At 42.5% G+C, this 16900-nt stretch overlaps 1 protein-coding gene across 2 annotated transcripts in view; it reads left to right on the forward strand.

Annotated features, from left to right (window-relative positions):
* EFNA5 (ephrin A5) overlaps positions 1-16379 on the forward strand; it is a gene marked incomplete at its 5' end in the record, with an annotated part of 274792 nt that extends 258413 nt beyond the window's left edge. The window contains 3 exons of one of the 2 annotated variants that reach the window (XM_082836307.1): positions 10554-10619; positions 11022-11102; positions 16199-16379. In XM_082836307.1, the coding sequence (XP_082692433.1) occupies positions 10554-10619; positions 11022-11102; positions 16199-16320 (269 nt within the window). In that variant the 3' untranslated portion in view covers positions 16321-16379. The remainder of the gene's footprint in view (positions 1-10553; positions 10620-11021; positions 11103-16198) is intronic. The other variant, XM_082836308.1, reaches the window with a different exon arrangement.
* Positions 16380-16900: the final 521 nt, after the last annotated feature.

Genomic DNA, 16900 nt, shown 5'->3' on the forward strand with positions numbered 1-16900 from the left:
GGATTAAAAAAAAAAAAAAAAAAATTCCTTAACCACTCTCTTCATTTTTCTTTTTTATTCTAATCCTGAGTTTGTTTATATTTGGTCAACAAATCACTTTGCAGCTATACAGATTTTTGTTACCTGTAGACTAATCACATCTTTATCAAACACGTTATAAACAAAGCAGTGGAATCCCCAGAACTGAGAACCCAGCACAGCTCCTGCCCACCGGAAACTCATAACTCTAGTAGCAGAGATGCAGTGTAGCAGCCAGCTCTGAGACAAAACAGAATATGGGTTGTGTGCTACCAAGGGGACAGAAACAGACCAGTGTAAGAACCCAGAAGGGTTGTGTGTTGGAAAAATGGAGAAATATCTCACGTGGCCAGAGCAAGCTGGGATTTTTAAGAGGCAAAGGGAGGGTCACATGAGAGAAGGGAGCCAGGGAGGTTCTGAGAGGAAAGATTGTTGGGACTAGCTGTTAATGTGGATTGAAGGCGGGAAAAGAAAAGGAGAGAGAAAGAAGGAAATCAGGGTCGGGCAGATTATGAAAGACCCTGGCTGCTATCTGTGGCGTGATGCCCTGGAATGCACAGCCATTAACTTGACTGGAAATGGTCCTACCTAGAGACAACCAGAGCAGACAAGAATACAGTCCCTTGGGCTTCCCTGGTGGCGCAGTGGTTGAGAGTCCGCCTGCCGATGCAGGGGACACAGGTTCGTGCCCCGGTCCGGGAAGATCCCACATGCCGCAGAGCGGCTGGGCCCATGAGCCGTGGCCGCTGAGCCTGCGCGTCCGGAGCCTGTGCTCCGCAACGGAAGAGGCCGCATCAGTGAGAGGCCCGCGTAACACACACACACACACACAAAAAAGAATACAGTCCCTATCGTTAGCTTTGATTTTATTCACTCCGTCAACATAAATTCTTCATCAAGGAAAGCATTTTTGGTGTGAGACAAAACGTACAGTCCTGGTGCCTAAGTAACTCCATCCTTGGTAGAACTCAACTTTCCAAAGAGAGAACATTAATTTGTTCAGGCCTCTTAGGGTTCCTTTAGGGGCCTGCTGCCCAAACAAATGCTACTCCTGCCTAGATACGAATCATACCACCAGAGATGGCAGACAGTGGGGGGACCGTGACCTGTGACTAAGAACAACCAAAGAAACGACTGATTTGTGGAGAGAGATATTTACCCAGATGTGATGCAAAAGAATATTAAAGACAGGAGTAGGAACCATTTACAGCAGCACAATATCCAGAGATGGGTGTGGGCGTGGGTGCAGCGTTTGCACCGCCTCTGGACTGGTTTTATTTAGGGCCATCGCTGTAGCACAGTTAGTCTGTGCGGTTGCAGAGGCCGTCTCAGTGCGCAGGCCGGTTGCTTCTCTACAGGATTTATGTCCTCATCTTTGGCAGTGTCCCTCTAATATAATCGCATGCTCACACTCTTAAAACGGGTTGAAAAAAAGAACTCACAGAATCTAAGCATGAATTTTCCAAAAGGAACAGGGTCTTTCACTGCCCTTTCTGATTTCTCCAAACTCTCACCCCAGCTTCAGTGCACATCCTCACATAAACCCCTTTGCCCTCCACGCCCAAGCTCCATACACACAAAACTATGGGAGAATCCAGTTTGTCTAATTTAGGCTAGAAATAAAAGGTCACACTTGTCCCCCTGGTTTCCCTTATGCCTCATAAATAACTTTTTTTGTGTGTGGTACATGGGCCTCTCACTGTTGTGGCCTCTCCCGTTGCGGAGCACAGGCTCCGGACGCGCAGGCTCAGCGGCCATGGCTCACGGGCCCAGCCGCTCCGCGGCATGTGGGATCTTCCCGGACCAGGGCACGAACCTGTGTCTCCTGCATCGGCAGGCGGACTCTCAACCACTGCGCCACCAGGGAAGCCCATATATAACTTTTTGTCACAACTATCCAGAGCTGATCCTTTCCTCCCCCTCCCCCCCCAAATTTGCACTTAGAACCATAGGCTGCTTGCTTTAGGGAAATCGCTGTGCAGAGGGAGCGATACGGGCAGAGCTGATGGTATCAATCTGTGGAGCAGTGAAATGATATTCTAGATCTAAAGGGATCTGTCACCTGAGTTTCCAAGTGCAATATAGAAGTTCACAGGCCCTCTAAAGTTGGTCATACTTCAACTTTTCTTCTAGAGGGGTAATCTCACAGGGAAACCAAAGCCCATGTGGGTTAACCAGCGGACTGCAAGGCACAAAACAAGTCAGAATGGGTGAACCGGGGAGAAAGTTCAGATCATCATTATACATGCACTCAAACCACTAACCCATGTCCTTTCCAGGGCCCTTCACCAAGGAAGATAAGGATGAAAGTGGTTATGAAAGGTTCAAAGAAATACTAACTTTTTTCCAGGAGTTTCTTTGGTTTGCATTAACTTGATGTTTATTAGTAATTTTGTGTCTTGCTACATGAGTGCTGTATGAGAATGACATTGTTTCTGTTAATACTGTACAAATGAGTAATGGGATTTGTGACTTTCATTGCTTATCAGTTAACTGTCACCCCAATAGCACATCACAGAGATGACCCAAGGGCCCTGTGTCAAAGTAATAATATAAATAGTTCCTCCTTGGGATTCTAGGAATTCTGCATTTGTCTGAGTTTTTGTTTTTGTTGTCATTAGCTTTATTATGTGGCTTCTAGCTGAAGAAGAGTTTTTATAAGTGAATCATTTTTCCTGTCTTCTTTTGCCAGATTATACCTATTTGGTAGAGCAGGTGAAATTCACCAAAATCACCACAAACAAGAGACACAACTATCTGACCTTAAAGGCCTGGTACAGTCATTTCAGTAGTACTGCCTCAGGCAAGCCCAGTTCTCAGAAAATAGTTACAACACTAGTGTATAATGGGAAACTTTTTTCTTCCCTAACTGTTCAAAGATGTTCAGTGAATTTTTGAAAAATAGTAAAATATCCAATTAGGAACTGAACTATGTATTTCCTCGTGTTTAAGGTTTTGTTAACAATTCAAATGATATCTAAGTGTTGTATTCTGTGCCTATGTGGGCTGGAATTTGCCAGTCATATCATGGAAGAAAATCAAGTCTAGGTTCAGAATCTGAGGTTTAAGCTGACTTAAATTTTTCTTGAAAAGAATTAGAAATGCTTCTTATAGAGGATATTTTAAAAGCATTCTCTGAAATCCAGGTTATTTTTTGGTCATGCCTTAACAGATATCCAAATACATGGGACTAGCCTTCCTCAGTAAGCAGTAGAAACAAGTTGGTTGTCACTGTGCTTTAGAAAGCAAGTAAAAGTTTGCCCACACTTCAAACAAATGGGTACAAAAACATGATCATGTCTTATTTGTTTACTCCTAGAAATCGCGAAAGAATTTGTCCTCAGCCATTTATTTGAGGTTGCTAAGAAAAAGTAATTGATCTACTGAGGCTTCGCTGCTGGAACTTAAATAACACTTAGGTTAGCCGTTTGCAGGGAGACTTTGCCTAAGGGGGTAGAGAGGTGGGGGGGAGGGGCATGGGTGTGATGGGTGGGTACCTCCTATTTTTTCTTTTGTCTGAGGCTGCACAGCTGGAACTTATTTTACTTCTCTCACCCTGAACTCTGCTCTAATTTTTTGTCCCTGTTACCGTTCCCTGGTGTTGAAACCAAGATTTAGCTTGCAGAGTACACTCTACCCTTATTTTATTGTTGGAAATACCCCTCTTCCTTTTCTAGTTTTTTAAAAAGAAACATCCCCAGAGCCATATCAAAGTCTCTATTGTTTACATGATATTTTAAATTTCTCCAAGGCTTCCACCTTTACTTAGTAACCTCATTTCCAAGTTTTACCTCTGGGGCTTTGACCTTAACCTGCCAGTGATTCAAGTCTTGAGACACAGCAGGCTGTGGGAGATGAATTGTGTGGGCAGAGCAGTCGGGGGCTGAGGTTGCTCTTAGGGTGCAAGCTTGATAAACCCGGGGCCAAAAGCAGGTTATTAAAACGTGACTTTTAAATCTCAGAAGGTAGACTGGTGAGATGTATTGCATCATAACTGGTGATTTTGTTTCTAATATGAAAATTAGGTATTGTGCTGCTTTTAAGAAGGGCAGATAGCCAGCTGCAAGTTGTTGCTGGGGTCTTCTTTCAAGAGGCCTAACTTTTGTTTTAAGACTTTTCCTGAGGATCTGGTAACCATTTTCCAAGAAGTCCATATGGCTTTGGTTAATCTCTATCCTATTCCCACCACTTCTTCGGTTCCCTACCCTCCACCCACATACACAAAATGGATTTTATTGACTCATTAAATTCTACACGACATTTTTCGTAGTACCATTTGTTTAAATGGGCTTTACTTCTTCAGCATTTATTGTGAAAAGAATATTAATGCTTAATTCTGCCATCACCTGTCTAATTTACATATATTTATGTTGTATGTGAGACCACGTGAAAACCTACAGAGGAAAAACTGGGCTGTGCTAACAGCTAATAGCCCATCTTTTCTTTTGACTTGCACAAATTAAGAAATATTGTCTGCGGCAAACACAATGGAAAACTGTTTTTAATACCGCCCCCCCCCCCCACACACACACACACTCATTTCTTTGGAAAAGAAGCAGCTGATTATTTTTTAAAAATAAAATTTCCCTAAGTACTCAGGTTGACAAGGGACACAGAAAAGGAGAAGGATTTGGCTTTTGGAATTACGATTTGAGGATGAATAAGGTTAGGCAGAGGGATGATAAAAGGAACTAATGAGTACAGGATTGGGCCTGAAAATATGAGAATCTCACCCCTCTCCTTCTAAACTTTCGGTTCCTTATGAAGAAGAACATTTGTTTCCTTGATGGCTTTTGAGTTGCTTAAAATCTCATGATGTTTATGTTTAATTTGATAGCCTGTGTAAAAGATAAATAGGAGTTTTTTGATACGAAGAGAAATTTTACCTTATTATTTGAAGTCCTTTTATTTCGGGTGTCTTCAAGCCCATCTTTATATTCTGTTTCTCACACTTGAGGAAAGGCATTCTCTCTTATGATTTAAGTTTACGTTTTGTATCAAAGCTCATTTAGGTTCCCCCAGCAATTTGGAGTTAATGTGAGGCATCATGCTAATTACGAGAAACGGCACAGGCTGGCTACATTAGCAAAAGCTAAGTGGCATGGGGAGGAAAATGAGAAACAGTTTTTAAATGCCGGAGTGAAAACAAATAGAGATGTCTTGTAGTGTTTCCTCAACAGCAGTTTATAATTACCTCTCTTCAAGGCCTGTTTGAAGTGGACTTGTACCAGTAGCTTGAAAAGTAAACTCCTGAGGGGTGCGTTTGTTTAGACATGGCAGCAGAATCAGGGAGGAGCTGCTGTGTGGGAGCCTTCAGCACAGTGCGCTCCGGTGCCTCAGTCCTGAAGCCTCGAGTGGGCAGGGGAAACCCTTGACTGCACAGCATGATGTCAGTTGGCTCTTGAGTAACAGATCACCCCCGAATTTGTGGCTAAGACGGCATTTATTATTTCACCATTTCTGTGGGTCATGAATCCAGGGGCAGCTTAGCTGCGTCCTCTGGGTCTGGGTCTCTCCCAAAGCGACAGTCATTTGAAGGATTCGGTTTGTAGCTCACTCGCGTGATGGTTAGCTGGATTCTGCTCCTTGCGGGTTGTTGCACTGAGGTGTCAGCTTCTTGCACGCACTTGTCTGGAAGGCTCCCTCTGCTCCTTGCCGTGTGGGCCTTTCCACTGAGAACCTCACAGTGTGGCCCCTTGCTTCAGAAGGTGAGCGAGAGTGCTAAGGAGAAAGGAGGGCACAGTCTTTTACAACATAATCACAGAAGTGACATCCCATCACTTTTGCTGTATTCCACTCACCAGAAGCAAGCAACCAGGGCCAGCCCACTCTCAAGGGGAGGGGCAGACACAGAGCATGCATACCAGGTGTGGATGGTTGGAGCTAGGTCAGAAGTTGCCTGCCACAAGCAGGATGCCACATCCAGCCGATGGGCCCACAGTTAACTGTGATGTGGATGCTACAAATATTTGCAATGCTACATACAGCCTTTGGAAGTACAGATTTGGAGGTATTGAATGTGGTCCCCTTTATGTATCAGATTGGCTGACAGGTGCTGAGCCATGCTCACCTGAGCCCCAGGAGAGCAAGCAAACAGGTTTTCAGGAATGGCTGAAGTCAGAGCTCCTGTCTGAAGTCATGCAACAGAGCGAAGATAAGCAGCCCTTTTTTAGCAGGATACTCTAAACACGGAGAACCAGAGGGCCCCTAGATTATATTTCATTTTGTGTTGTAAGGTTGTGATGGGTACTTTGCAGATCATTAGGGGGAAGGAACTCTGTGGATTGATTTATAAAGTTGCTATTAAGATCGTGGAATGGGAGGCTGTGCTTGTTTTAATGGTCCCCCCACCCCTACTCCCAGCTTCCTGACTCCAAAGGTACATTTTCAGCAGTAAACTGAGTAAAGGGACATGAATTTGGATTATGTGACAAATGTTTAAGACATGAATTGTATTTCTCATTTTAATCTGACAAATTCTATTTTAAAATCCATATATCTTTGTTTTTATGGAAATATGGTCGATTTACAATGTTGTGTTAGTTTCTGGTGGACAGCAAAGTGATTCAGTTATACATATATATTTCAGATTGTTTTCCATTATAGTTTATTACAAGATATTGAGTATAGCGCCCTGTGCTACACAGTGGGACCTTGTTGTTTATCTATTTTATAGACAGTAGTTTGTATATTGTAATCCCAAACTCCCTCCCCCCTCTTCCCTGGTAACCATAAGTTTGTTTTCTATGTCTGTGAGTCTGTTTCCGTTTTGTAAATAAGTTCACTTGTATATTTTAGATTCTACATGTAAGTGATATCATATGGTATTTATCTTTCTCTGCCTGCCTTACTTCACTTAGTGTGATAATCTCTAGGGCCATCCATATCGCTGCAAATGGCATTATTTCATTCCTTTTTATGGCTGAGTAATATTCCATTGTATAAATATATACACACATCTTCTTTATCTTTCCATCTGTCCGTGGACGTTTAGGTTGCTTCCATGTCTTGGCATTGTAAATAGTGCTGCTGTGAACATTGGGGTGTATGTATCTTTTCGAATTAGTTTTCTCCGGATATATGCCCAGTAGTGGGACTGCTGCGTCATACGGTAGTTCTATTATAAGTTTTTTAAGGACCCTCCATCCTGTTCTCCGTAGTGGCTGTACCAATTTACATTCCCACCACCAGTGTAGGAGGCTTCCCTTTTCTCCACATCCTCTCCAGCACAGAAAATCCAAATATCATTATAGGAAGAGTTCGGGTCTAGGTTTTCTTCCCCTGTTGCAGGTGAAGACCTCTTTTTGGTTGCTAAAGCTCCAATTTGGGAACTCAGGGATGAAATGTTATAATTCTTTTGTCCCAGTTGCTGTTGTTTGGCTTCTGGAGGACCTGTAAAGCCTGGATAAAATTCCCTCTGATAAACACTCCCGCGACACCCTCACATGCCCAGATGAAGCTCATGCAAACCTCAGTTACCACATGGATGCCTCCTGGTCCCTAAACTGTGTTTCCTACCTATGTCCCCAGCTGGGAGAAGCACGGCACAAGGACAGAAACAGTTTGTCTTATACATCTTTGCATCCATAGCACCTAACAGGGCAACTGTACATAGCAGTTTTAAAAGCGTTTGAGTGGATAGGTAAAGCTGCAGTCATATATAATAAATGGTAGTAATTATTTATTATCAGTTTCCAAACTTCCACTATTAATTTTCTAAGGAAAACAGCATATTGTTTTAACTAAAATAGTGTTACTTAGTATAAAGTGATGTGTGTCTCTAGAATCATAGAGATCAATAATACCCGCCTCCTGACAAAGGCCAGACACGTTTGAAGCTTTTACTCCCTCACGTCCATCTTCAGTCTCGCTCATAATTGATCCCAGGAGGATTTTCTTTATAAATTTACTTGTGTGACTATTACATTTTTCAGTTCCTCTGTTTTGTGTTTTTAATGCTTCAAGCCTCCGCTTTGTTGTTTAGGTGTGACTAGTAAAGCACTTTCACATTACCTTATATATTCAGATATTACTAATAATAATCACTCTTCGTAAGTGATATAAAGGAACCCTCTATTTGTCAGGCAAGAGGTGTGGGGTTAAGAAACCTGGAACAGGACATGGAATAAAGCCACACTCCCAGTTTCTTAAACCTTGCATAAAAAATTGAGTTTTGCTCACATATGGAAAAGTTTTTATGCCTTCTGGTATTATATTTGTTTTTCAACGTGGCAAACAAGGGACCCAAGTTATACCGACTTAGGTTAAGATTTCATGAGCTCAGGTCAGAGGCTGTGGAGTCAAGGGACTTAATGTAATCTGCACTGTGTACTCACATTATATGTTTATATTCTTTGTTTATCAGTCTCTCTAAGGATTAGAGTATAATAGTCAAACAGCATCATAAGGTAGGAGTCACGTTATCGTTGTCATACAGCTTTTCTGGTGATAGAGAGGAGATGAGGAAGGGAGAAGTTTGATGGGGAAGAGAGGTCTTTATAAATATAAGTACACTTAATATTTTTAGTGTACAGAATAATATAGCTCATCCAGTAACTAAGGCTACTTGTCCCTCTTTGCGAGCTGGGGAGAGGACTCTCTTGAGTTTTTCCTGGACAGTTTATCGTGTGTTGATGTTTAGCTATTCCAGCGTGCCCCACAATGATCTTTGTGTCCTGGATTTATAGGATTTCTCCTATATATAAATCTGAAAAATGTGTGCTAACTCTAAGAAGTTCCCCCACTAAAACAAACATTTGATCTTGCCTTGAGCCTGTTATATCTTACAGTATCATCAGTAAAATCAGCTACCGCATGTGGTAAATCAAGTTCACAAGGCTTGCAGTAAGTTCGTCTCAGCTCAGAAATCCATAGCACAGCAGCGTAAATATCCATGTGTCACTTTTTCACACCACCTCATAAATAAGATATAAACTATCTCAAGAACCCATGGTTTTTCTAACGAATTGGAGTCACCTATGTGTACTGTATTTGTGACGTGCACATTTGCAGTTGGGGTCCACAGGAAGGACATCATTTCCTGGATCGAACCACAGAGTGCAAATATTGTGCCCTAAATAACACACTAGTTACTGTAAATGTCAGTAGAGGGAGTTTTTCCGACTTTGATTTAATGAAAGCCTACAGCAAAGCCAGCTGTTAGCACTTCTTAACTGCCTGTCAGAGCGAACACGAAGGTGGGGAGGGCTGAAAACATCTTTTCTGTATCTACTTTGGTCTAAGAATTAAGAGCGTTTTCAACAGGTGTTGCATAGCGACACGGGGGTCCTTTCCAGCTTGACGTCTTTTAGGTGGTGACTTTATAAGTTCTCCTCCAGGATGTGGACCTGGAGTTACATGAGGAGACTGTTGGGAAATTAACCTAGAGTTTGCATCTTGAATCCTCTCACCTGCAAAATCAGCATTTTCGTTTTCTGGGCTCACCATGAGGGACAGTAAGAATAGAGGCGGGAGAAGGCACACTGAACACCGGTCCTCTCTTTGTCACTGACAGTATTACCAAACTAATTGTGAGCCGTGTGTATTTTGACTGATATCATCTGCTCTTTCTGAACAAAGAAAACACTTGAAGCAAACACATAGGGAGGAAAGTATGCAGCCCTCGTTTCTGTAATTTTTGTCATCTTTAGAATGCATGTGTAAACATATGTGATTGTTAAGGGTCTTACGGCCTTGGAAATCCCTTTGACATTATGTTGGGTGTACTGAGGGGAGATCATCTTTCAAACGCAGGGGAAGTTTACAGTCTTATTATCTTGAAGAGGAGAAGAAAGTAAGTTTCTTCCTCAAATGATTTATAACTTGAAACATGTTGTCATGTTTTGGTAAGCCCACTTTATTAATTCCATCCTTCTCTGTGGCAAATTTTTAAAAATAAGTGCACCATTGCAACCCAGTACTTTCTCAATAGCATATTGTACTTATAATAGCCTGATGGAAGTTGCTGGGTTTGGTTTAGTCATACAGAATGTGGAGCCAAGTTCTGAGTAAAACCTCTAATTGAATTACCTGCAAAGCACTGACAGACAGGCTTTCAGGACAGACAGAGCTTTGCTTTCCCCAGCAGAACTAGGTCCTGTTTAAGTTGGCCTTGTAACTGTTAACTGGATTTTGCCAACGCTTACACCCTGGGCTCTGGTGGCTGCGGGGGCCCCTTTCCTGCTCTCTATGAAAGCAGGAGGACTCATGCGGCATTATCTCCTTATTTTAGAGAAAACTGATTACAGATCAAGTTAAACGCAAAAGCCTTTGAAATAAGAATCCAAAGTATTCTTCTGTAGATTACCAACGTTCTTGCATGATTCTTTCTTTATTGTATTGCAAAGGAAAGACAGGTATAGGAAAGTAGCCCTTTCGATAGCAGTCAGTCAGTGTCAGTCTGAAAAGTATTTCTGTTTCATCTTCTGGGAAGAAGTCATGAAAGAATTTACTGTGGCCCATTTGCATTTGCAAATGAATAATCTGGTGGTGTTCTCTCCTTTCTCTCTTGCTCTCTCTTTTTGTCTTTTCCACAGCCTCTGCAATCCCAGATAATGGAAGACGGTCCTGTCTAAAGCTCAAAGTCTTTGTGCGACCAACAAGTAAGTTCACTAAAATGAGCTTCCGAGGGTGGCTTCACTGCGCATGCTCTATTGTGTGGTCTGGTTCACAGCGGTAAAACTTTTTTTTTTTTTTTACTGTAAATCCTGTGTGGTACCTGTTTTGTATTATCAACATCCATGTTTCAGTTTTCATCAAATTTTTTCTCATTATTTTTCATGATGCCTTTATTTTAAGTACACAGCAGTTGCTAACTTGTTGTTTCTCAGACTGTTGTACGTGCACAGCAAATGGGAACAATATTGGCATTTGGATACATGCCACTGATTGTAAAACAGTCTCTCCATAAGTAAAAGGAAAAATTAGAAAGAAAAAAGAAAGAAGCGGGAGTTTAAGGGTGTCTTCACTAACATATTTGGCTGTTATCTCTATTTTTGTTATAGATAGCTGTATGAAAACTATAGGTGTTCATGATCGTGTTTTCGATGTTAACGACAAAGTAGAAAATTCATTAGAACCAGCAGGTTAGTATGCTTAGAGAATCTCTCTTAACAAATGCATCTCTCTCTGGTGCTTCAGTACTTTTTTTCCTTTCTTCCTCTCCGCATGTTTGCATGTTACAGTTGCTCTGCTTTTGCTCATTGCTAGCAACGCTAATATTACTTATATTCTACCTCATTCCTCCAGTATCTCTGTGTAATGCATGTTAGATAAATTATGACTTTTCTTTTTTTTTTTTGACATGGGTTTGATACAATGCAGTATCCTAGTATAGAAGCCCCATCAGAAAGCTAAAAGTCTCACTACTTTTTTTACCATATCCTCTGAGCATGCTGGTGAATTACTGTGACTATTAATGGATCTGTTTTCATGTAAGACAGAAAAAAATTTCTACTCTATATGCTTATAAAACTTTACTTTTATATTATATCCAAATCTATGGATAAAAGTAATAAGACTGTTGCACAAAATAGCAACTAATTCAACCTGTTTAGTTTTCTCTAGAAATTCACATGCATCATTGAACTGATCTAAAGGACTTCATTTTACTTCAAATATTATTTGTGCTGTTGTCAATAGAAATAGGTCTGGAGAAGCATAACCATGTTGCCTCCTAACACCACAAACTCACGCACCTGCTGCTCCCACAAACGTATCCGCAGTAGTCTGTCGAGCCAAACGTGATCCTTGATTCACTGAGGCAAAACAAGTATCGAGGATAAGTGAATCTTTTCTACTACTTCTATCTTCCATACCCCCAAACTTTCCCATCACTAGGAAGAAAAATAAAACCCACCAACGGGCTCGTTGAAGCCTCTGTACTGCAGCATACTGTGGATAATGTAAAACTCTGTAAACTCTGCACTCGGTTATAAATTCAATCTGGCTCTTTAATGCAGCTAGACTGATTATGAGGTGGGGGGAGCCCTCTATCCTCTGTTCACTGAGGAGTGTGCCTCAAAGCCCTTGTAAGCCCCCTCTTATGTAAACAGAGACTTTCTTTTCACCTATTTGCAGTAGGACTTACCTTTCTGATGGCCCTGGAAATTAAAAGGTTGTGAGGTCCACTTTATCCTTTGAGTACTGTTACTGGGACACACAGTCAATGAGCCTTAGGGAAACTTACCTTGAGTAAATGTGGTGCCTCGGGGCATACAATAGCTTCCACGTTGTAACTGACAGGAAGGGTTAGGCTTTTTCCCCAAGCATTCCTGTTTTTCTAAGGCAGGCATCTTATCTAGAGCACAGAGGAGAGGTGTGTACAATAAGCTCTCAGAGGCCTTAGTGGCTCCCCAGGGATCCGTTAGCTGCTTTAGAAAGTTGCAAGGAATGAGTGCTGACGTGGAGACATTTTAATTGTGTTCTGGAAATCTGGAAGCATTACTGTGGCTTTTCAAGGCTCCAGACTCCTCACGAGCTTGAGGACTTGGGCCACCACAGGATCTGTGAGTGAGATGAGATCTTTTAAGGACCCCAGAGTCTACAATCTTCCTTTTGTAACTTGCCCAGGCCATAATATTCATATTTCTCAACTCCCATTCCTACATTAGTATAAAAGGATTCTCTTACCATTGCTAGACATAGAGATGTCCACGGAGAGAACTTTTACTATCTTGGCTTTGTTCATAAGTCATGTGTAGGCTGACCGGCAGGGTTGGGCATGTTATAAGTTACCCTGAATTAAGAGTTTTTGATGTACACCGTTGCAGAATGTAGGCAGCGCTTTCCAGTAATCTTTTTTCCAGGTAAATTCCATTGCCTATCGGGAAAGCAAGAGGCTGTTTAGAAACATAACAGATTGCATGTTTTTCACTGGTAATGAAGAGGCACACTGAGGACTGTTCTGACATTAGGAAAACTACCTTTGAATTCAACTAATGATAAAATGCAAGATGCTAACAGGCATTCATATGTGAACATATTTCACTGTCTTTGGGGAAACAGACTCTTTGTCAGTGAGCATTTAAGTCCATGATGGCCCCCAAATCTATACACCTGTAACTGATAGAAGCTTGCAAAGCTTTGACAGAATGTGGTCAGACTGTGTGTGTGTGTGTGTGTGTGTGTGTGTGTGTGTGTGTGTGTGTGTGTGTGTGTGTGTGTTGGGGAGAGGCATGCAGGTGTGCTTGCAGGAAGAAGACAAGGTTGAACTACGATCCCTGGCTGCACGAATGCAATAGTAGATTTGATACGTCCCTGTACTCCTTCGAAAATTCATACTTGCAGCTCCGCACCACTGTGCTGGATGGTTGAGTGCAGACCCAGACTTTATGAAGCCAGCAAGGCTGAAAGGATTCCACTGCATGTTCTCAGCAATGTATACTAATTCACCTGTCTTTGGAATGTGTTTGTCTCTTTTGTTTGCTTGCACACTCTGCCTGCCAGTTTCCTGTCATCAGGGATACAGGATGATCTCAGGGCACACATATGCCACATAACGTGCTCCAAAATATTGCTCGTCTTCTCTCAGTTAACCACTGAAACCCTCATGTTGTGGAATCCTGTAGCCAGGAGGCAAGACTTGATTTGGCTTCTGAAGAGAAGTGTTTGTTTTCTTTTTCCGAGCCACATTCACTGTTACAAGTTTTAGAAGTTCTCTCATGTTTAGGTGTAATTTCCATCGGGATAGATTTTGCTTATGAATTCCTCTCTAGAGTTCTGAAATTGCTCAGACTTACCTAAATAACAAACAAACAAACAAACAGCCTGTTTTTCATTTTGCTTCCTGGGGGCCACAGAATCTCCCAACACTGAGGCCCTGTTTAATCAAAGGATGCTCTGGAGAATCCTGAGGCAGGACCAATGTTACAGTGAGAAGAGAAGAACCCTGGTCCCCTAAGGGGACTGATTTTCTCCTTTGAGGGCAAGAGGGTACTTACTGGTTGGTTGCCTAGAAAAAGGTTAATTCCAAAGATGGCCATGATTTGAGGATCAAAAGGCACATTGGCCTCATGGCTTCTCTTATATGATAGACAAACGCTTTCGTCTCAAAGGTGTGCAAGGTTCATTCCCCCGTCTTGGGCCGCGTGGGCCTAGAGCATGGACAGCCCTCGCTGAGCACCCTGGTCAGACTGAGAAGGCGAGTCCCCTTCAAGCTCACAACTGAGTATCTACGTGTTACTTGGGTACCTCTTTTATCAGTACACTTCCAAACTTTACAAGGAAGAGGACTGGGTAATATGTTGGTGAAGATAAGACTGAGAAGAACCCAATAGCTGATGTAATTTCAGGTGTATAAATATAAGTGGTGTTTCAAAATGAACTCTGGAATCCTCCTCTGGGTTTATGGTTCTTTCACAATTAAGCCTGAAGTACTCCATTATTCCGACTAACAACAGGTTGGTGCTCTTAAGACAGTGATTTGGATTTTCTTTTCAGGGCTGTTAAGGGCATTTATGTCTACCTCCTAACTACAGATTTAATACATTTGCAAGGCTAAGAAACGGCAGAGAAAAGAGTCCACAAGTATAAATGACTGACTGCATCATGTGGGGCTTTACATTTTCCCCTGCATCCATTAAACTTCCCATTCTTGCTCCCTAACCTTTTCTAGTCTCCTAAGCTAATAGGTATTCCATGCAGGTTTGCTAAGGTCCAGGAGAGGAGAGCAAATTTGACACAGGGATGCAGCAGCTTCTACACGTGGGGACAGGCTAAAATGATACGAGCACTCCAGAGCAGAAGCCTCAATGCTGAGAAGACATATTTCTAAGTTCATAAAGGGAGTGAATGTAATGAACAGAAACAGCCCATGTGAGCATACCTGAAGTAGAGACCAGCCTGAGCCTGCAAGGTGGTCGCTTTAGGACAGATAACAGGGAGCGTGACTCTGCCTAGTAAAGAAAAAGCATCCCTATTGTGACATGCTGTGTGATGTGAAAACAGAAATGAATTTAATAGAATAGAGTTATTAATACCTTAAGGTGTTCGAGGTGGGTCATTCAGGGACGTCTAGCGATTATCCTTTGAGGTCTACAGAATTGGGAACAACCACTAGAGTCTCACTTGTACCCATTCTCTCTGACTGACCATAGAGTGAATCCAGCCTGACAATCGCTGAGCCTCCTACAGGAAGTTCTCCTGATGCTAAAATAAAATCTACCAAAGAATCCCACTGGTGGCCCCACGTGTAGTTCAAGAGATCACTGAGTCTAAAAGCACGAGTTAAGCCAGGTGGAAGGAGGAAGACCGGCAACGCCAGAGCATAGCATGGCTCATAGGCAAGCCTCCAGTCTATCTTTGGGTACTAATTGCTGCAAAGTTCCTGTTTCGAAGTTAAGCCTGTTAATCATGCAGCTCAGGAAGGCTATCCGAGTCAGAGGCAGTCTCATAGAACACTTTATAGCTAAATAAAAGAAGCTTACCTCACTTAATCCACTTTATTTAGAGGAAAATTTGCATCCACACTGATAATTTATGTGCCCAGCTTCAGCCTGACAAAAATAAAAATAGTCAAGTTCAAGTAATTTAATCCTGGAGATACAGGGTTTGTAATAGAAGAAGCACCACAATTGATTCCTAATTGTAGGCAAGCCAGTGGGCACCGGTTTCTTTAGGTTTAGTGAGCGCTATGTGTAGTTTAGTTAAAATGCTGTTGTTTGGGCATTTAATTCTTCACATTTGAAAATTCATCTAGACGTCCAACAACCAGGCATTCAACACTAATCCTATGAAACCGCTAAAAAGAGGAAAAAGGGCAGCCCATCCTGGTTAACCACTAATGTGCCAACATTAACTGCATCCTGCCACCCCTGCCCCCGTTACTTGCTCCTCCAGGGCGTATTGGGTTTAAAAGGTACATTCAGATACCAAGTTTGTGCGTGGTGGGTTTGACTGCTAGCAAACCTGAGTAGCTCACGTGCCAGAGGTTACAGTGTGCACATTTTTCACCTCAGTTTTTAAGGAAAGTATTAAAATTGCCAAGAAAGTCCGATTTTCTCTGCCTCGCCTTTGTTTGCTGTAAATAATGAGTGATTATGCAGACATGAAAGTCAATGGTGGCACAAGGTTCATTACCCTACTCTGCAGAGGGTGGCGCGGTCTGTTAACAGCAGGCTGCTGCAAGAGAGTTATTAAGGATGTGAAATCTCATTGGAATGTGTGCTTTCTATTTGAACAGATGATACCGTACACGAGTCAGCCGAGCCATCCCGCGGCGAGAACGCGGCACAAACACCAAGGATACCCAGCCGCCTTTTGGCAATCCTACTGTTCCTCCTGGCGATGCTTTTGACATTATAGCACAGTCTCCTCCCATCACCTGTCACAGAAGACATCAGGGTCTTGGAACACCAGAGATCCACCCAACTGCTCATCCTAAGAAGGGATTTGTTATTGGTTTTTTGGCAGATGTCAGATTTTTATTTTCTTTCCTTCAGCCTGAATTCTAAGCAACAACTTGGGGCCGGGGGAGCTAACATAGTTGCTGCCTCCCTCACCTCACCCCACCCCTGCCCTTGCCTTCTCTCACCCCTTGCAAATTAGATGGACTCCAGATGAAAATGCCCAGTGGTTCTAGTGACACCCGTGGTCGTCTGCTCCTGTGCATTCTCCTCCAAGAGCTCACCTCCTGTAGCGTACTGTCAGCGGTATGTGGACGAGGAAGGATAGTGGCAGATGCAGCCGGTGATGGCGAGGCCCAGGAGGGTTTTCCTCTCCCACGCAATACTTATGCCTTCTCGTTCAGGACTGTAAGATGATCGTGCAGGGCATCATGTCACCATGTCAAGTCCAGAGGGGAGGGATTAAGAATAGATATAATATTACACCATTTCCTCTGGGAGTATATAAATGAACAGGCTTCTGAAAGGTTGAGACACTG

This window comes from Leucopleurus acutus (genome assembly GCF_964270905.1).
Source record: "Leucopleurus acutus genome assembly, chromosome: 3".
Classification (NCBI taxonomy): Eukaryota; Metazoa; Chordata; class Mammalia; order Artiodactyla; family Delphinidae; genus Leucopleurus; species Leucopleurus acutus.